Genomic DNA, 20989 nt, shown 5'->3' with positions numbered 1-20989 from the left:
AAGAACAGGCTGAATCGGAGCCCAGTTCCCCTCAATCTCAGCCTTAGGCTCTCCTCCACCTGACCAAGCTGGCTCAGCCTCAGGAGGTAGACCCCTAAAGGAGGGGCTACCCTTTATTTCCAGAGACCCAGGGGATCAGCAGGAAAGCAGGCTGTTGGGCCAGAGTGGCAGGTCTGGCGTTCAGGGTCACAGGAGGGGAGAAGCAGGAAGTCCTGACTTCAAAGCAGTCTGTCAGACGGACCCCTGGGCTACTGACACAGCCCAGAGGAGCAAGGCAGACGCCAATGCGAGATGAAGGCGGGCTCTGACAGCCGGCTACCTGGGCCGTGCACTGCACAGCTCCAGGGTCCACCACTCACACAGCCCCTTGGACTGTGACCGAGATCAGTCTAAGACTCCTACCAGAAAACCACCAGGTCGGGAATCTGAGGACCTGTCTTCAGATTCGGTCACTAGACACCACCGATCCAGCAAAACGGAAAGACAGTAAAAGTCGCTCAGTCGCGTCTGACTCTTTGCAGCCCCATGGACTATACAGTCCATAGAATTCTCCAGGAGTGGGTAGCAGCTTTCTTCTCCAGGGGATCTTCCCAACCCAAGGATCGAACCCAGGTCTCCGCATTGCAGGCGGATTCCTTACCAGCTGAACCACAGGGGAAGCCTGAGAATACTGGTGTGGGTAGCCTATCCCTTCTCCAGCGGATCTTCCCAACCCAGGAATCGAACCGGGGTCTTAAAAGCCTCTTGATTAGAAAGAGACTTCAGACACGAGGAGTCACACAGACCGGATGGATTTAAATCCCAAGCCTGCTCCACATGCTGTGTGGCCTCCAGCAAATGACTTAACCTCTCTGAGCCTCAGCTTGCTGCTGCTAAGATGCTTCAGTCGTGTCCGACTCTGTGCAACCCCACAGACGGCAGCCCACCAGGCTCCCCCATCCCTGGGATTCTCCAGGCAAGAATACTGGAGTGGGTTGCCATTTCCTTCTCCAATGCATGAAAGTGAAAAGTGAAAGTGAAGTCGCTCAGTCGCATCTGACTCTCAGCGATCCCATGGATTCAGCCTTCTAGGCTCCTCCGTCCATGGGATTTTCCAGGCAAGAGTACTGGAGAGGGGTGCCATTACCTTCTCCGGAGCCTCAGCTTGGTCCTCTGTAAAAATCAGTCCAGGGCTGATGGGAGAATGACATCAGCGAGCACCTGGAGCAGAGCGGCCGGGACTTTGTAAGGGTTAACTGCCTTCTCCAGAGGCCCTGGACACTTCCTGACAGACATGCTCCCTGGGGGCTGGAACAAGGGTGGGCCCCCCCCCGCCAAAGCAGGCTTCGAGGAGGTTGTGGGGCGACGGGAGCAGGTGGGCGGAAGTCTGGGCTTTGGCAACCGCAGAGGAGGAACTATTAAGACAAGCCCTCTTGCGGGAGAAGAGCAGGGCATCCTTAAGGAAGCCAGAGGAAAGTGCTGGCGAGGACGTGTCCCCAAGAGGGGACGAGGGAAGATCAAAACAGCCTCCGAGGGGCCTGGAGGAGCCACAGGCAGAGTGGAAGGAGGGGCCCTCGGGCCAGCTCCCAGCCGCCTGTCCTTCAGAGCTCCCCGCCCTCCTCTCCACAGACACGGCCTCGGGAAGGCATTCATCACAGGTCACAGGCTTCTTGGTGCCTTACGTTGGGCTGAGAGGGGGTGTCCAGGGGTGACCACCTCTGTGGAGACACAACTGTCAGGGGCTGACCAGCTCTGGAGGGACAGGAGCAAGGAGGCAAGAGCCTGGGGCACATTAGCCTGGATGCTGAATCTGCCTGGCCCCTTGTCTAGCAGGTGACCCCAGGCCGGTCACTTGACCTCTCGAATCTCGGTTTCCAAGTCTGCACAGTGGGGCGTAACAGTACCCAAACCACTGACGTTCTGTGAGCAATGAGTGAGGTCCTGCATGCAAGGATCAGCCTGTGACCTGGAGTGACCTTGACCTGGAGCATCCAAAAGGTGCCAGACTGACCCTAAACGAGTGGAGTAGATAATGCAGGCCATGACCCATGGGAGGGAAGTGGCAGGGATCAGGGAGGGAGCCCTGAGCACGGATTTCTGAGCTGAGTCAAGAAGGAGCCTAAAGGAGCATCAGGAGGGACAGGAGGAGACAGACTGGGTGAACGGGGGTCACCCAGTGAGCTCTGAGCAGACGCCTGTCTGCAGGGATGTAGGGCCATGGAGATATCTGGGAGAGACGTTCCATGGAGAAGTAGCCCCAAGTGCAAAGGCCCTGGGGCGGGAATGAGTCTGGTGGTTGAAGAGGCTCACAGAGTATAGCTGAAGGGAATGAGCAAGGTGAGGTCACCCAGGGCTTCAAAGGGAAGGCGGAGTTCAGCAGAAGGTGAGTGACTTGATCTGACTTAGGTTTTAAAAAGCATCACCCCGGTGAGGTGGAGAAAAGACTGTGGGTCAAAGGTAAAAGCAGGGGGACCAGCGGGACCATGCAGCACCCAGGTGAGGGATGAGGGGGCAGGGCTGGTGTGGGTCAAGGGATGGGGTGAAGGGGCGGGAGGGGACTGTCCTGTGGAGGGAACGTCACCAGAACCTGCAGACAGAGGCCCACTGCTGGGAGGGGAGGGGGGCCTGGGGGGTCATGCCAGGTGCCCCGGCTGCAGGGCTGGGCCAGGATAGGGAGCCTCCCCGGGCCAGGCTGAGAGTCTGCTGGTCAAGAAACTGAGGCTCCAGGAAGGGAAGAAGTACTGCTAAGAACACACAAGCAGGCCCCTGCAGTCTGCCCACGCTCCCCACAGACATTCTGAGCCCAGGTGAACTCCTCCTTTAGCCGCAGTCTCCCCACCTGACTCAGTGGGCTGCTCAGGATCTCAGTGGGGGTCAGGCCCATAGATGAATCCCAAGCAGGAGTATGTGCAGGGTCAGGATTGGGGAGGGTGGGAGGCAGCCCCCGCTGAAAGCAGGCCCCAACCTCAGGTTTCTGTTCCACAGTCAGACAGAGGAGGAACCGGGATTCCTCCAGGACCACGATGGGGTTGCAGCGCATGTTCTTGACTCCTCGAGGTCCCTGTCCTTATTCTCATTCTACCCGCGTCCGGGGGGCCTGCCCAGGTCACACGGCTGGTTGGGGTGGATGCAGACTCAAACCTGGGTCTCTCTTGATTCCAAGGCTGGTGCCCTGTGTCGGGCGGCCTCTGGGGTAACCTGCTGAGGCCGGATCTAAGGGGACAGCGAGGTGTACACAGAGCAGCCACCAGAGAACCGGAAATGAAACCCAAATGAAATTTGATACCGGCCACAGCCGCAAAGGCATGGGAGGGAGACGCTCACCCCAAAGAGCAGATCTGCTGCAGGGACTGGAGACAGGTCTGCGGAGGCAGAACCAGCAGCTGGGAAACAAGAGAATATGAGGGTGGGGGCCTCGGGGGGCCCTGGTTACTGGCAGACACAGGAAAAACAACATCCTTCCCTTGCACTAAAGAAAATGTTTTTTAAAAAAAAGCACCAAAGTAAACCGGGCCAAGACACTGTTTTTTTTCACCATCTTTATAATCCAATCCTGTGTCTAAAAAAAAAGAAAACCCAGATTCCAGATGGCATTTAGAGCAGAGCTATGCCAAACTCAGAAAAATAAATCGGCAGGGACCTCAGCATCTCAGGCTCCTGGATTCAGACACACAGAGACAGAGACTCCAGAACTGCCAGACCCTGCCTGGCCTCACATCTCTTCCCTCCCACCCCACAATTCAGCCATCCCAGAGGGCCAGTGTGGGCAAAGCCACAGGCTGTTTGACCATTTCACCCCAGCAGTTCCCACCTCCTGGAACGCCCTTCCCCACCTTTTCCATCAAAGAGGAACAAACTCCTGCACACCCTTCTAGAGCCTGCTGGGAGGTGGCAACTTGCAGCCGCCCTCTGGGACACCCTCTTTCCTAGTCACCCTCCCCGACCCTGACCCTGCACATACTCCTGCTTGGGAGTCATCTATGCGTCTGTCCCCCGCTGAGACACTGAGCCAACCCATAGCCTCCACAGGGGCCCTGCATCCACTGGGAGTGCTTGACAAAAATCATCTTGTTTGATCCCCATCAAAACCTCTAAGGAAAAAACAAAAAACTAAAAACACCCCCCTACACATTAGGAGACGCACACCACGGTATATAAAATAGATCAAATCCTACAGGATAGCACAGGGAACTATATTCAATATCTTATAATAACCTGTAATGGAAAAGAATCTGAAAAAATCCATAAACATATATGTAAAACCAAATCACTCCACCGTACACCAGAAACTAACACAACATTATAAATCAACTACACTTCAACAAACAAACAGCAGCAAGAAAACAGCACCCCCCAAAGCAGGTTTACTTAGCCCATTTCACAGAGAGGGAAGTTGAAGCTTATCTGGACTTTGGCCTGCCCATGGCCAGCCCACCCGGAGCACGTCAGTGTGCCTGCCAGCCCCATTCCAGGACGTGAGCCAACCCTTAACCTTCAGCTGCCTCCCCATGAGGAAGTGAATTCCAGACCCCAAACTCTAGGAGCAGGTGAGCCCCAGGAGTGACAGCTGTGTCCCGCGCCTGTCTCCACCCACAGTGCAGGAGGGTCCTGGCCCACTTTCCTCCACGTCTGCACACGGAGCTGGCAGCCTGGGCCTGGACCACTGCCGGGCATCAGGCTAATTTGGGCTTCAGAGAGAGTTGGCCCAGCTGGTGGGGTGGGGTGGGGTGGGGTGGGGGTGGCAGGGGGAGGCGGGGGCAGAGGTCACTGCTGTTTGCCAGGAACTTCCCAGAGGGCTGGCTTTAAACACTTTTAGGCACCTGCTGAGTCTTCCTCCATAAACTATGGAGAGATGAGGTTGGGAGCCTATACTGCCCACCAGCTTTGCTATTTCCGGATGGCATCTTCTGCCTCACCCTGTACAAGGACGTCTGCTCCCAAACTGGGCAGCTGGGAGGAGTCCCTGGTCCCAGCCTTACACTGCAAGGCAGCCAGCTGATCTGCTCGCTGGCTCTCCACTTGGCGGTCTGGGCTGCTGTCCACTCCCAGGCCACAATGTTCCACTCCCAGGCCGCAATGTTCCACTCCCAGGCCACAGTGTTGCTGCCTGACCCAGGACTGCCACCTCTCCAGCCTCCTCCAAGCTGGCTCCAGACAGCCGCCAGGGGGCACTCACCACCCCCCAACTCTCATCAGTCCCTCTTGTGCTGTGCTTAGTCGCTAAGTCGTGTCCAACTCTGTGTGACCCTATGGAATGTAGTCCGCCAGGCTCCTCTGTTCACGGGGATTCTCCAGGCCAGAACACTGGAGTGGATTGCCATGCCCTCCTCCAGGGGATCTTCAGGACCCAGCAATCGAACCGGGGTCTCCTGCATTGCAGGCAGATTCTTTACCAACAGAACAACCAGGGAAGCCTTCAGTCCCTCCTGGGCTGAGCAAAAAGTCCCTAAGATGGATTCCCAAGGTCCCCCTGCTTGGGCCTCTGGTCTCATCTCTGGTCTCTCCCAGTCTCCAGCGACCTCCATCCATCTGCACACTGACCCCCACTCAGCTGCTCAGACCCCAGAGTGGGCGTGTCCTCAAACCCCATCCAACCTGGCTCGTGGGCCTAGTTCTTCAGCCTTCCCCAAACAACTCTGTTTTCCTCTACGCCCCACACGCTTGTCCAGGCCACCGTCCCCTGTCGCCAGGCGATGACAACAGCTTCCCAGGCCCTGTGTACCACTCCTGCCCCCTGCCCCATCTACTTCACCGCAGCTGCAAAGATCTCTTTAGACCTAAGTCAGATTACGTCACCCCTTGCTGCATCCCACATCTCCATGGTGAGAGCCCCGTCCCCACCACAACCCCCAGGGTTCCTGCCTTCCGCTCAGCCTCCTTTCCTGCCATTCTCCTCTTGCTCCCTCCTAAGCTCATTCCTGCCTCAGGTCCTTTGCATGGCTGCTTCCTTTGTCTGGGATGCCTAGAGTCCCCCGGGTCTTCCAAGCTGGCTCCTGCTGGTTCCTTCTCAATATCCAAATCTCAATACAAGCCACTTCCTCAGAGAAGCCCTCCAGACCTGACTCCCAGTATTTGCCAACACACCCATTTATTTTCTTGATAACATCACTATGTATTTTCTTTTTCTTATGTATCGATTCCGTTGTTGGGTGTGTGTCTCTGACTCAAACCTAGAGGCAGGGTCGGGAATGAACAGCAAGCCTGAACAACGGGCAGAGCTGCAGGCAGCATGAGAGTTGAACGAGTATTCTCTCCTTGGCACCTTGGCTTACACACTTCTGACCACAGGGAGCTCACTCCCTAAAAACAGGCTGCCAAGTCCTCTCCCTCAGTGACAGCTGAGCCACCTTCCTGCCAGCGTCCCTGTGAAATCTCTGCCTCCTGGGCCTCCAGGGGAAGGATGGATGAAGAAAGGGACAGCCAAGCATCTGAGGGACGAGTCAGGCTTCGAGGGCTCCCTTCCTGGAAATGGGCCCTGCCTCCCCTGGAGTCATGTGAGGGGAAGGGCCTAAGCCAGCACAGCGGCGCGTGACGGGCACCGGGCGGGCACTCGACTTCCTCAAGAGCCTTGTGCAGAGCCTCGGGGCTGAGGCGGGGCGAGCAGGCCCCCTTCTCTCCTCTCTGGCCTGGCTGCCCCCTCTGCAGCCTTGGAAGCAACCTGCGGCGGATTAGGCCGTAATCTTCCTGCAAGCTGTTCCTGTGTGTGCTCTCTGCGGTGGGGGTGGGAGTGGGCTTGCTGGGCAGGGGCCCTGTCCCCGAGGCACTGAGACTCAGTCTGCTGATCCGACGGTGTCCCGTCTTCCCCCTCCTGTGGCTGCATAACCTCAGCAGGGCAGGGACCCCCCTTAGACATGGGGAAACTGAGACCCACTCGCCCTGAAGACTGGAGACTTGAATGGAGAACGTGGGTAGGAGGAGAGTGGGGCAGGGAAGTTCCCAGCTTCATTCACCCACATGTGAGCCCCGACGGGATGCCAGGCGCCATCTAGCACTGGGGACGTGACTGTGACCTGATAGACACGGTCCCTGCCCCCTAGAACTTACATCACCATGTGGTACCTCTCGGCCTCGACCTCCACCCCTGCCATTCCTTCTGCCTAGAACATCCCCCCTCCGCCTGGCTGGCCCCATCGCTCCAGCCCATCCCGCGCCTGAGTGCGTGTCCCCTCGTCCCCTCACTCTAGGTCTTGCGCTCACCTCCAGATCTTAAGTGGTTTCTCCGCTGCATTTCCCTCTGCTAGACTGTGAGCCTCGCACAGACAGGGCACATTAAAGAGGAGGCCAGAGTCCTGCGGCTGCTGGAACCACCAGGAGGAAGTACAAACCCCTCATGGGCCAGATGCAGCCAAGAGAGCCATTAATGACGACTGGCCGTGGGATCTGGCCACGTGAAGGGCAGAGATGATCTTGACAAGGTGGAGGGGTGAGGGCAAGGGCCTGAACGGGGCACACATGTGAGAGAAAACCAGAGAGGAACACCGGGGACAGTGACCACAGCCAAACCTTCGAACCAGAGAACTGGGCGAGGGGGTGGAAAGAACACACGTTTGTAAGCTGACGGGAGAGAGCCAGAGTGGAGGATGGAGGCGAGAGTGGAGGGAAGGAGGAAGAGAGGGAACTCGAGTCCTTGAACTCGAGTCCTTGAGCAGGTGACAGTGTGGATCTGGTGAACCCTGCAAGGCTGGCCTTGGCCGCCGGAACAGAAGAGAGCCTGGGGGAGGGCAGGTGTGCGGAGGCCGAGGGTGGATGGCAGCAGGACTTTGCCAGGTGAGCACAGCAGCGACGCAGGAAGGCTAGAGCCCAGAGCAGGTGGGTGAGACCACCCTGGAGCCCAAGCTGGAGAGGGGCACAGGGAGGATGCGGCAAGGGCCAGGGCACCACGGGAGGGTCCCGGGTCAAGGACATAAGGGAGAGAGCTGGAAAGACGGGAGGGGTGGGGAGGGGCAGGGAGGGGTGGACACCTGAGTTCTCGCCAGGAACGACAGCCTGAACCAGGGTATGCCCGGTGAGAGCGGCTGAGGCGGAGAGGAAGAGGCCAGGCAGAGAGAAGGGTCACAGAAGCGGGGAGCTGCAGAGACCAGGAAGGCAGGCAGGACGGTGCTGGGGCGGGCGGGCAGGCGTGACACGGAGTCTCTGCATTTTCGAGGGACAGGGGAAGTGACCCGGGAGGGGCGGGCTGGGCCACAGTGAGGGCAGTGACTGGTCTGGAGCTGGCCTGAGATTCCAAGCTGGGGGAGAAAGGTCTGCAAGCAGCCTCAGGAGCCAGGAGGACTCTGCCCCATCTCCAGGCTGGGTGGAGGGAGGGCATGAAGCAAAGAGAAGCCCCCACTGAGAAGGCGGCCCGTGCTGGGGGAAGCAGGGCCAGGGCGGGACCAGGTTACCCTGCAATTTTAAGGAAGGGGTCAGGGGGTATTCAGAAAAGGGCCGGAGATCAGACCATGTCCTCTTGACCCCTGGACCCTGAGCTGTTTGAGGAGCCCGGGAAGGTTGGGGCTCCTGGATGCTTGATTTCTAAACAGCCTGGGCCTGACAGCCTGGGACTGTCCTAGCCAAAAGGCCACCCCTTCCCCGCGGTGCCCCTCCCCCATGCATCTTCCCCAGCAGAGGGGGTGTGAGCACGATTTCCTCCTGGGTGGGAGGGCTTCCCCAGAAACATGGGGAGGGCTTGGGCCACCCTGCCAGCTCCAGCTGACACTGTCCAGCTCACACGGTTCTGGCCCTAGGGCCAGGCCCGCTCTGCAGACCCCCACAAAGCATTGTGGGGGGCAGGGGGAGGTTGACATCACTTCTTCAAACACTTACTGATCTCAAAGTTCCCGCCTGCAATGTACTAGGAGCAAGAGGTGGGTTCTTTGAGGGTGGAAGGGCTGGGAACTCACCAGCCCAACCTGAGTCTCCTGTTTCCATCCGACAGATGGGGAAACTGAGGCCCCATCTTGGCCTGTTACTCAAGTCACACCACCCGTCACAGTCGGAGTGGGCGCAGAACGTGGCCTCAGGCCTTGGGCCCCAGACACTCCTGACGCCGGCCTGGCCTCCCCTCCTACCAGACAGCTGGTTCTTCCGGTGGAGGTGCCAACGCGGCTCCCGTGCCAGTTCTACCATCTGCCCTCTCCCTTCCCCACCCCCTCCTCCTGGCTTTTCCTTCTCTCCGCTCTCCCTCCCCCAGGCTTTGTTCTTTCTCCCCAGGCTCAGGCCCGCCTAACAGCTCTGCACAAGTGGCCGTGTGGGACTCCCCATGTGGCTGGGGACTCCCCAACGCAGGAAGCAGGGGCCACGTCCTGAAAGTCTGGTGCAGGCTGCAATCTCACTTAAAGTGGCGGGGGAGGGATGAAACCCACTGGACAGGGATGTCACGTGCCCAGAGGAGCAGATTGGGTGGCAGGCCCTTTATACGTCCATTTTCACAAACCGAATCAGGTACCCCCTGGAGCCCGAGTACCCCAATCCCATGCTACTGATGAGGCTGGGACTTTCCCAGGTCCCCTTCTGGCGGCTCTGTGGTTGAAGCCAAACCCAAGACTCCTCAAGCTCCTGCATGGTCCCAGGACGCGAGATGCCCAAGACACACGCAGAAACCTACCAGCCCTCTCCTGACCCTCTCCTAGGCCTGAGAGTGATGGGACCAGCCAGTCACAGGTCAGCCACAGGCGAGGAAGATTTCAAGACCTTCAGCGATAAATGCCAAAGGAGCCCCGGACCCAGCTCCCTGAGTAAGTGGCAGGGCCTTGCCTGGTGCTGGAAGAGGACAGGTTGGACCATTCCACACATTTCCTGCTGGGCCGCCTTCCCCCAGAGCCCTCCCTAAGTCACACCTCCACCCTGACCCAAAGTCACACCTCCCACTGCAGGGAAGCTTCCAAAACACGCCTCTGTTCTCTTTCTCGGCCTGAACTCCCTCTCTGAGGCTCTCCGTGGCTCTCAGCTGAGGCTCAGCTCATGAAACTGGCATCCAAGGCTTGCCCTGGGCTGCCCACCTGCCTGCCCCCATGCCCCTGGACCAACCTCTCACTCTCACGCACACACCCAGCGTCCCCAGGAGCTCAGCACTGTTTCTGAAGCCCACTCCGACCTGCTGTTCCTCCCACCTGGAATATAAACTTCCCCCGCCTTCTTTATCAGGCTCAGCTCAGGAATCATGCCCCGAGGCAGAGGTAGCCACTCTGCATTGGATCTCCTTGACACTTTCCAAGCCTTCTGGATGGCTCCTGCCGATTCAATTTTGTTCTCACTGGACAAGAGGACTGCTGGTGGGACATACAGGCAGGCACCCAGCAGGGATTTGGTGTTTGTGGAACGAATGAGCGCCAGAGCTGGCCACAGGCTCTGTCACCACCCCGGACCCATTTTACCCACTGCCACACTGCAGGCTCCAGAATTTCTAGGCAGGACAGGGAGGGCAAATGGTTGGGAAGAGAGACAAGGGGGTCTCATTTGGAAGGCGCTGCCTTTGCAAAGCAAACTCAGCTTTTTTTTGGCCATGTCCATGGCATGTAGGATCTCTGTTCCCCAACCAGGAATCGAATCTGCACTCCCTGTAGTGGAAGCACCGAGTCTTAACCACTGGACCTCCAGGGATATCCTGCCAACTCAGCTTTCAGACTCAGTGTTTGCTTGCATGACTGAGGGAATCTGATAAAAATGAGGGTGTAAAACTGCTCCCTCAAGCCACTCCTTGACGCCACCGCAATTCAGGGAAGCCACGGGTGGTACACTGAATGTGGACCCAAGCGGGCTGGGTTGAAACTGCGGCTCTGACAGTCCCAGGCCCAGTTTCTGTCTCCAGCCAGCAGACAAGTCATCTCCAGCCTGCCCCTTACTTCTGTCACAGCAGGAAAGATGTCCCACTCTACTTACAGCATCCTGAGTGTTATAAGCCAAAGCCCTTAAGAGATCAACTCTGAAAATACCAATACCTCAAACAGTTTATTGTTTCATTTGTGCCAAAACAGAGCATTAATCTGGAAAGAAAAAGAAAACCTCTCATTCATCGGCGCCAATATTTTTTTCCCCATGGGTCATTTCAATGCTCTAAAAGTAAAGATGTACATTTCAAATAGAAGGAGGGCCTTCATATGAAATCAGCTAGCTCCCTGCTAAAACTCCTTTGGTCTCACCTGGCTCTGGATAAAGAAAGGGGTCACTGACAGGCTGCAGGATCAGAGCCGGATTGGGCACCTCTGACGGGGAGACAGAGGCACAGGGGGTGGCCACGGCTGGTGCCAGACCTCCTGTTCCCCCAGCCAGCACAGAGGAGGCAGCTCTGAGCTCTACCTGCTCTACCTGAACTTCACCTTGCCCAGGTCAGGAAGGATCCAAGTTGGAATCTGCCAGAGGACTCATCAGCTCTCTTCCCTACCTTAACCCTCAGGGTCAATTTCTCAATCCCTGTGGTGAGTAATCACCCTCACATGTTGGGGGAGGGGGCGAGCTAGGGGAGTGTAAGGTGAACAGGGGTGGAGAGAAGCTGAGAAAGCCTCAGTCATGAGATCAGGGGGTCCTGTGGGCCTGGGGGCTCGGGTTCTAGGGTAGGTCCAGGTTTGGCGACTCCCTGAAGCTTACGTGCTTTGGGGGCCCACTTTCAAATAAATAACAGAAATAACAAAGATCTTTCTTTTACAGATTTTTACAAAATCAAGAGCCCATGTGCTCTCAATGCTAGGGCCCCTCCAGGGCTGCAAGAAGGGTCTGGGGAACACAGGAATCCTGGACAGAGTGACCGGCCGTCTTGTCTGTCTGGGACAGGGCTGCTCCCAGGATATGGGACTTCCTGTGTAGAAGGCAGGCAAGTTCTGGCAAACCAGGGCAAATCGGTGATGGATGCTCAGACTCCATTAGCTCAAAGGTGAAGCTTAAGACCTGCCAGACTCTGTGGGGAGCAGAAGGAACACGAGGGCAAAGGACAGGTCGGCACATGTGTCCACGACATGACACCACGTGTCTTTGAGAAAGACTGGAAGGAGACAGAGGCCCTTCTTATGAGGTGGGATCACATGGGCTTTTCTTCCTTTTTTTGTGGTAAGATACATACAGTATTGGAATAGAAAATGGCAAGTCCAATAACCTTGCCTGGAAAACCCTACGGACAGAGAAGCCATGCTGGGCTGCAGTCCATGCGGTCACGAAGTCAGACACAACTGAGCACACACACACGTAACATGAAATGTACCACCTTAACCATTTTTAAGTGTGCAGATCAGTGGTGCTAAGTACATATATGTCACGGTACAATCATCACAAGTGGCTTGGCAGGTACTTCTAATGATCAGGATAAAACCTATGTACATTTTTTAAAGTGTCAGTCAGCCTGTATCAGACGCCTCTGCTCACGCAAAGGTAGTGAGCAGGGCTGGGAGGCTGTGGGGGCCTTTGGAGTATTGGATGGGGGGATGGACCCAGCATCCCCCCATCCAATACTCCAAAGGATAAGGATGACCCTTATCTTTCCCCAATCTGAGATCCCAGGATTCCAAATGCTTCCTGATCCAGGGGAAGCACTGTGCTTTGGAGACAGGAAGATTTGGGTTCAAATCCTCTCCATTTGCCACTGCGATGCTCAGTAACCCTGGGCCTCTCTGAACCTCGGATGCCTCAAGTGCGTTTCTGGGGGAAATAGGTGAGCAATCGTGAGTACAGTCCTGCACACAGTAGGTGCTTAGTGACTTTTTCTCTCTTCTGCTTGGAAGGTCCTCCCTGTGCTTGGATGTGCTCGCCTGTCAACCCTCCTCATCCTTCCAGGCCCAATTTGACATCACCTTCTCCAAGAAGCTTCTCTGATTTCTCCCCGAGCGCTCCCAGCCTCTCTGCCTGGGGGTGCCTGGCTCACTCCCCAGCAGGACCAGAGGCTCCTTGGCACTAAAGGGCTGTGTCTGAGTCATGCCACCTTCCCTCCGGGCCTAGCCAACTCAATAAAGCTTCGCTAAATGAAGCCATCACCAGCAGAAGTGACCCAGGCAGACAAAACGCCCACACCCCCTCACAAAGCCGGTGACTTCACCCTCCCAGGCCAGCGGCCCAGAGGCCAGGTGAGGGAAGCAGAGCACAGAGCCAGCCCACCTGGTCAGGCAGGTGTCCCCCAGAGCTGCACTGGATTTGCCAGGGTCTCTGCAGAGCTGGAGATGACACGGATGAATGAACTCGGCACCACAAACCCTCCAAGATGTACCCCTGGGGTGCCTGGCCATGTGCCATCACCGGGCTTCCCTGCCCCCAGAGAGCTCCCCATCTAGGGGGCACTTGAGAAGCCTGGAGTGTAAATGTGGCCATGACGCTTCCTGTGGCACCAGAGGCAGGTTTGAACGTTTTCAGACAAAGCAAAGGTAAATAGCTCCTTTTTCCTCTGGGAGGCCAGAGATAAACACCCAAGCGGTCCCACCCATCACACGCTAATATGGCCCTGAAAATCCAGGAAGTGAGGGAGCTTGAGTATGCCTTGGCCACAGCTGGCTTTAGGTGTATCCCCTGGGGTGGCTGGTAGGGCCCCTGCCCAGTGTCCCCAATCCAGGCACTTTTAACCTAGGCCCACAGGCAGGGGCCCCAGGCCTGCAGAGGCGAGACCCTCTAGTGAGTAGGCCTGGGCAACCCGAGGGAGCCCCAGATACCCCTCTCCAGAGAGGGGCAGGCCTCCTTTCCGTGGGGGTACCTCCCAGGCCATGTGAACCCTTCACCCTGTGCTGGTCCTGTCCCATCCTCTCCCTGACCCCAGCTTTGAACAGGGGACCCCCCACTCAGTTCTCTGCACTGGGGTATTCTGCCCTCACCAGGCTGGAGGTCCAGATCGGGCCTCTCTGCCCTTCTCTGTGGGCAGGGGTCCTTTCTCCGGCTCCCACCCCTCGCTGCTGGGGCATCCAGGTGTATTCAGGAAATACCCCAGCCCAAGGAGGTCTCAAGGAGGCTCCTCCCATCTCGCCACAAATAGGGAAACCGAGGCAAGCCAGAGGAGGTGACGCTGCCCACCTCGAAATTTAACTACTCGTTTCCCGTGAACATTTCTCGGGTGGCTTCCACCCCAAGGTCACGCTGCGGAAAGGCAGTTCCCGGTGGAAGCCCGGAATCCGGCTCCCGCCGCGTTGCTCCACACTGTCCAGGTTAAGCCACAAAAACCCGGTTTCCTGCCCTCTCCTCCTTGAACGTCCGTGGCAAGCGCGCTGCACCCCGCGAGACGATCCACGCCCTGATTCACCACCCCCCACTCTCAAAAACAAGGCCACCTGGTGATTCACAGACACACACCCCCCCTCAAAAAAAAAAAAAAAAGCCACCTGAAACCAGTGTTTGGTCCCACGGTCGCCAGTCCGCCCAAGCGGCCGCACGCAGCCCGAGCCGTGAGGTGCCTGGTCGCGGCCTGGAGGTCACCGCGACGTGGGGGAGAGCAAGTAGTAGGGTCACCGGGAGGCCAGGGGTGGGGGCGCAGGAAAGCCTCCGCGAGCGCTGGGCACCCCCGTCCGGGGGCTCGGAAAGGAAGGAGGGACGGGCGCCAGGATCCCGGCCGGACGGCTCCCCACCAGCGGCCGCGCCCGGGTCCCCCGGGGCCCCGGGGGGAGTTGGCGTCCGTCCGGGAGCTCGGCCCTTGCCCGCGCCCCCCACCCCGGCCCCCTACCCCGAGTCCAGCCGGGTCACCCGGCCGTCCTTACCCAGGACACGACGCGCAGGATGGTGTGAGGCTGCCGGACCAGGGTGTAGGGGTCGAAGGCGCCCCCGGCTTTGCCAGCTCCGTACGCACCCCCTTCCATCGTGGCTGCACCCGCGCGGTGCCCCCCGTTCGGCGCGCGCCGCCGGCCCGTGCGCGTGCGCGGCGCCCCCGCCCCCTCCCCTGCTCGCGCCACCTGCTTGGCCGAGGGTTCCCGCGAGGGGGCGCTGTGCGCGGAGGGAGCTGGGCGGGCGCGGGGGTGGGCCTCGCGCGCCCTAGATCGCGGGGGCGCGGGTTCTGCGGTCCCGGCGGAGGGCGCGCTCGTCGCCGGCGTGGTGACCTCTTTGCTAAGTAGAGAGGGCGGGGGGACGAGGAGGGGCTGTGTGTGTGCAGCAAACGCAGGACTTGTCGCCGCCCCCCAGGACCGGGCAGCCCTGCGTCCATCACTGCCCCTCCGAGCCTACGCAGCTCTGGAATGGAACCACCTTCGTTACTTGTTTGCTGGTTTCCTGGCGATCTGCCTTGCCCCCAATATAATGAGCGAGGAGGGACCGCCTTTGTCCTCCTTATGGGGTGCTTGGGACACAGGAGGTGCCGCAGGAAGACTCTTCGAATGAATGAACCGCGAATGAATAACCCTTCTCTCGAGAGCCTTCTGAAGCACAGCCCCCCACCCCCCGCCACCTCCTAGCCTTCCACCTTGCTTTTACGCTCGCTGCTCACGTCCTGTGTGTCCTCCACTCCCAGCCTGGAGGGGTCAGCGATACTTGGCTCAGAAGCAAAGGCGGAAGAAGAGCAATAAATTCTTTTGGAGAGGTCCTACCTACCCCCACCCTACCAGCAGGCTTCCCAGGTAGCTCAGTGGTAAAGTATCTGCCTGCCATTTCAGGAGATGACGGTTCAATCCCTGGGCCAGGAAGATCCTCTAGAGGAGGAAAGGCAACTTGCTCCAGTACTCTTTCCTGGAAAATTCCATGGACGGAGGAGCCTGGCGGTCTACAGCCCATGGGGTTGCAAAGTGTGGGACAGAACTGGGGGTGCAGGAACTCCAGCCCACCATCATACTATGCATCCAGTAATTATTATTTGTTCATTGTCTTCCTCTGCTAGTGTGTGGATTTTGTCTACTTTGTTCACTGCTGTAACCAAGGGCCTGGCACACAGTTCAGTTGCTCAGTCCTGTCTGACTCTGCGACCCCATGGACTGCAGCACACCAGGCCTCCCTGTCTACCACCACCTCCCAGAGCCTGCTCAAACTCTTATCCATCGCATAGGTGATGCCATCCAGCCATCTCATCCTCTGTCGTCCCCTTCTCATGCTGCCCTCAATCTTTCCCAGCATCAGGGTCTTTACCAAGGAGTCAGTTCTTCGTATCAGATGGCCAAAGTATTGGAGTTTCAGCTTCAGCATCATTCCTTCCAATGAACATTCAGGACTGATTTCCTTTAGGATGGACTGGTTGGATCTCCTTGCAGTCCAAGGGACTCTCAAGAGTCTTCTCCAACACCACCGTTCAAAAGCATCAATTCTTTGGCGCTCAGCTTTCTTTATAGTCCAACTCTCACATCCATACATGACTACTGGAAAAACCATAGCCTTGACTAGATGGACCTTTGTTGGCAAAGTAAAGTCTCTGCTTTTTAATATGCTGTCTAGGTTGGTCATAGCTTTTTTTCCAAGGAGCAAGCATCTTTTAACCTCATGGCTGCAGTTACCATCTGCAGTGATTTTGAAGCCCAAGAAAATAAGGTCTGTCACTGTTTCCATTGTTTCCCCATCTACTTGCCATGAAGTGATGGGACTGGATGCCATGATCTTTGTTTTCTGAATGTTGAGCTTTAAGCCAACTTTTTCACTCTCCTCTTTCACTTTCATCAAGAGACTCTTTAGTTGTTCTTCACTTTCTGCCATAAGGGTGGTGTCATCTGCATATCTGAGGTTATTGATATTTCTCCCGGCAATCTTGATTTCAGCTTGTGCTTCATCCAGCCTGGCATTTCTCATGATGTACTCTGCGTATAAGTTAAATAAGCAGGGTGACAATATACAGCATTGACGTACTTCTTTCCTGATTTGGAACCAGTCTGTTGTTCCATGTCCAGTTCTATTACTTCTTGACCTGCATACAGATTTCTCAGGAGTCAGGTAAGGTGGTCTGGTATTCCCATCTCTTTAAGAATTTTCCACAGTTTTTTGTGACAGTAGGTGCTCAGTAAACAGACCCTAGTCCCCATCACCCCATCACTGCTTGACCTAGAGCTCCGGGTATCATGGAAACAGAGGCTGGATGGAAAACTGTTCACTGCAGTGAGGATGGTGGCCTTCAAAGTCTGGCTGTTAGGATGACTCATAGTCCCCAGGGCCTCCATGTCCCCAGTGGTTCCAGGAGGTGGTTGGATAAGGGTATCTCTCTGCAGGGGGCCTTTGTTGTCCCGGTGATGACAGAATACCTTGAATTCTGTGATGACAGGACACCAGATCTGTGCAGAGGAAACGTGGTGGGTGTGAGGGCACCTCTTATAAACATTTCATACACAAATATCCATCTTAGACTCTGTTTATTGATTCTTATGTTAACTCTGCAGCAGGCCCTGAGCTAGGGCTTTGCATACGTTATCTCATTTAATACAGCGATCGTATTCTGTGGTTGTATGAAACTTCTAAGAGAAAACAAAATTTTTTGTGACTTTGGGTTAGTCAAAGAGTTCTTAGATGTATTACCTAATGCATGATCCATAAAAGAAAACAATCAATGGGTTAGATTTCATCAAAATTCAGAACACTCATCAAAAGACCGTGTTCAAAGAATGACTGAAAAGGCAAACCACAGTCTGGGAGAAAATATTTGCAAAGCATATTTATGACAAAGCATTTGTGTCCTAAATATATAAAGGACTCTAAAAAGTCAATTGTAAGAAAACAATCTTTTAAAAAAAAATGGGCAAAAGATTTTAACAGACACACTTCACCAAAGAAGATATACAGATGGCAAATAAGCACATGAAAAGATGCTCAACATCATTAGTCACTAGGGAAATGCAAATTAAAACCAGAATGAGATACTGTACTTTCACACACCTATTAAAATAGCTAACATTTTTAAAATTTGACAATTTTGAGTGCTAATGAGGATTTAGAACAACTGGAACGTCTGTACATTGCTGGTGAAAATACAAAATGGTGCAGCCATTTAGGGAGACAATCTAGCAGCTTCTTATATAATTAACTACACATCTGCCATATGACCTTGCAACTCCTCTCCTAGATATTGATCCTGGAGGAATGAGAAGCTATGTTCACACAAAACCCTGTACAGGAATGTTTATGGAAGTTCCACTGGGAATAGCTGAGACCCGAAAATGACCCAAATGCTCCTTAACTGTAGATTGTATAAACAAATTGTGGAACATTCATAAAATGGAATATTACTCAGGAATCAAAAGGAATGAACAATTAACACACTCAACCACAAGAGACTACAGGCTGTGTGAGTTCCTTCATGTGACATTCTTGGGAAAGCAAAACTATAGGAACAAAAAACAGACCAGTGGTTGACAGGGGCTGGGAGTGAGGTGGGGTGTGTGTGTGTGCGCACGCGCGTGTGTGTGTGTGTGTGTGTGTGTGTGTGTGTGTAGGGTTTACTACTAAGAAGCACAGGGAAATTTGGGAGGATGATGGAATCATTCTATATCTTGTCTGGGGTGATGGTTACACAATTGACCATATATGTTTGTCAAATTTTGCAAAAATGTCCATAAACAGGGTGATTTTCAATGTGTTTAAGTTATTCCTATATTTTTTTTATGGAGAGAAAAGTGACGAAGGTTGATGGTCTGAATCCGTGAATAATATTCAGATCAGTGAGCCATGCTCATTTATTTATTCAATAAATATTTATTTGAAGCCTACCTTGCATTAGGCTTGTTGCTAGGCATAGGGCCATAAGTGTGAAGAGTTTAGAGACTGTCCCTAGCCCTTCCAGCAGTAAGGTTTGATCACACTAATGAAAAAAAATCTCAGCAAGGGTAGTATTTAGGAACCGGAGCTTCAGACTGAGACATTCTTGGGTGGGCATCCTGGCTCCCCCGACCCTCCACTCACTGTGTGACCTTGGACAAATGGCTTCAACTCTCTGTGCCTGTTTGCTCATCTGAAAACTGGAAATAAGCTTAGTGCCTATCCCTGAGGATTACCGCCAGGATTAAATGAGAGAACTTACAAAATGTGCTTGGAATAGTGCCTGACACAAAGGCTTTTAGCCTCCCCAGCCCCGTTGGTCTTCAAGATAGGCGTGTACGACAGGGTAGGTAGGTATTTTCTTAAGCCCTAAATGGGGGTAGCTTCCTGACTTACCTAGGAACCTCTACGTTTTACCTATCGTCGCAGGTCATAGAAACAGCTTCCTCTTCTACTGTCTGTATTTCTGTGTTCTGCATTAGCAGCAAAGCCGAAGGAGGAAGTCCGGTTGTCCTTTGTAGGTCAAGCTTTTGCAAGCCTAGAGCTGCCTTGTTGTGTCCGGACATTCGAGTTCCCAGACCGAGCTGTAACCTGCCTTTGCTCCTTCTCTCCTGCCCCCTGGAGGCTACTTTAGTATTGCAGGTGTTAGGTCTGTTTTCTCTGAATGTGGAGTTGCCTGGGCAAAAAATGCATTCATTGTGTTTGAGTGGATGAACCAAAGCCTAATGATAATGTTAAAAATTTGCCAAAGGTACCTTTCTGGAGAGTTGTTTGGCAGTGTCTTTCAACTGAATTTTAAAAAAAAATGTGCCTTTTATTTACCAAACAGACTCACAGACTTAGAAAAGGAACCTATGGTTGAGGTTGCAGGGTGAGAGGGGTGTGGAGAATGGAGGGAAGAGATAGGGAGTTTGGGATGGACATGCACACACTGCTATATTTCAAATGGATGACCAAAAGGACCTACTGTATATCACAGGGAACTCTGCTTGATGTTATGTGGCAGCCTGGATGGGAGGGGCGTTTGGGGGAGAATGGATACATGTGTATGTATGGCTGAGTCCCTTCACTGTTTACCTGAAACTATCACAACATTGTTAATTGGCTATGCTGCTGCTGCTGCTGCTAAGTCGCTTCAGTCGTGTCTGACTCTGTGCGACCCCATAGATGGCAGCCCACCAGGCTCCGCCGTCCCTCGGATTCCCCAGGCAAGAACACTGGAGTGGGTATACTCCAGTACAAACTAAAAAGTTTATTAAAAAAAAAAACAAAAACTGATGGCTTTCGATATAGCAATCCCTTTCTTTTCCCAAAGAGGGGAGGTAGGAGGTGCACACAGATCTAGTTAGCTCCAGGCCTCGGTGGCACATTCAGAGTCATCTGTTCCATATACATGTAACGCCACCGTGCACCGGTCACTGAAGAATGGTCTCTTTGATACTCCTCCTACAGAGAAGTGGGGTCCAGTTCTCCTCCCCTTGAACATAGGCAGGTTTGAGATTCGTTCATCAATAGGATGACATCGTGCCATTTCCTGGCTCAGGACTTAAGAAAAAATACAGCATTCACATTCCCCTTCTGGGAACACTCAGCCCTGAGCTGTCACGTAAGGAGTCGGTGTTGACACCACTGAGACATCATGTTCACACTTGGGTCAAGCATCCCAGCTGAAGGAATTCCCTGGTGGTCCAGTGGTTAGGACTCAGCACTTTCCCAGCCGCCACCACCACTGTCCTGAACCCTCCAGACTGACTCGTGTACCAGCTGAATACCACAGAGTAGAAACACAGGCTGCCATTGGAGGGGCGGGGGGTGGGTAGGGCAGTGGGACTTCCCTGGCGGTCCTGTGGCTAGACTCCACACTCCCAATGCAGGGGGCCTGGGTTACATCCCTGGTCAGAGAACTATATCTCGCATGCCCTAAGATCCGGCACAGCCAAAAAGAAAAAAAGAAATAAAGTGAATCACACAGAATCTTTGTGTTTTTTGGCCACTCGGCCTGTGGGATCTCGGTTCCCCAACCAGGGATTGAACTCAGGGCACAGCAGTGAAAGCCCAGAATCCTAACCACTAGGCTGCCAGTGAACTCCTTTGAAGTATTGAATGAAAAATATAAACATTGACATAAAAAACACAATAGGTGGAGAAAATAGCATGAATGCATCTGAGGAATGAATTAGTGATGAAGCTGGTCAGAGTGTTTAAAGGCCCTGGTGCAGTTTTACTAATGGCTAGGGTGCCCAGTTATTTGGTCAAACACTGGTCTAGAGGTTGCTGTGAAAGTATTTTGTAGATGTGATCAACATACACTCATTTGACTAAGTAAAGGAGATTACCCTCAATAATGTGGGTGGGCCTCTCATCTCACCAGGTGAAAGCCTTAAGGCTTCTCGGAGTGGAAGGAATTCAGATTACATCAGCC

General features: G+C 54.5%; 1 protein-coding gene across 3 annotated transcripts in view; it reads right to left on the bottom strand.

The window, feature by feature from the left end:
• The window catches only part of SYNGR1 (synaptogyrin 1), a 30344-nt gene extending 15582 nt beyond the window's left edge, over nt 1-14762 (bottom strand). For 2 of the 3 annotated variants that reach the window (XM_005207334.5, XM_010805714.4), the window contains exon 1: nt 14613-14762. In XM_005207334.5, the coding sequence (XP_005207391.1) occupies nt 14613-14711 (99 nt within the window). In that variant the 5' untranslated portion in view covers nt 14712-14762. The remainder of the gene's footprint in view (nt 1-14612) is intronic. The other variant, NM_001034623.1, reaches the window with a different exon arrangement.
• Between the last annotated feature and the right edge of the window lie 6227 nt (nt 14763-20989).

Source organism: Bos taurus, chromosome 5, assembly GCF_002263795.3.
Source record: "Bos taurus isolate L1 Dominette 01449 registration number 42190680 breed Hereford chromosome 5, ARS-UCD2.0, whole genome shotgun sequence".
NCBI lineage: Eukaryota > Metazoa > Chordata > Mammalia > Artiodactyla > Bovidae > Bos > Bos taurus.
Note: the sequence above shows the minus strand (reverse complement) of the source record. Positions and strands in the feature narration are given on the sequence as shown.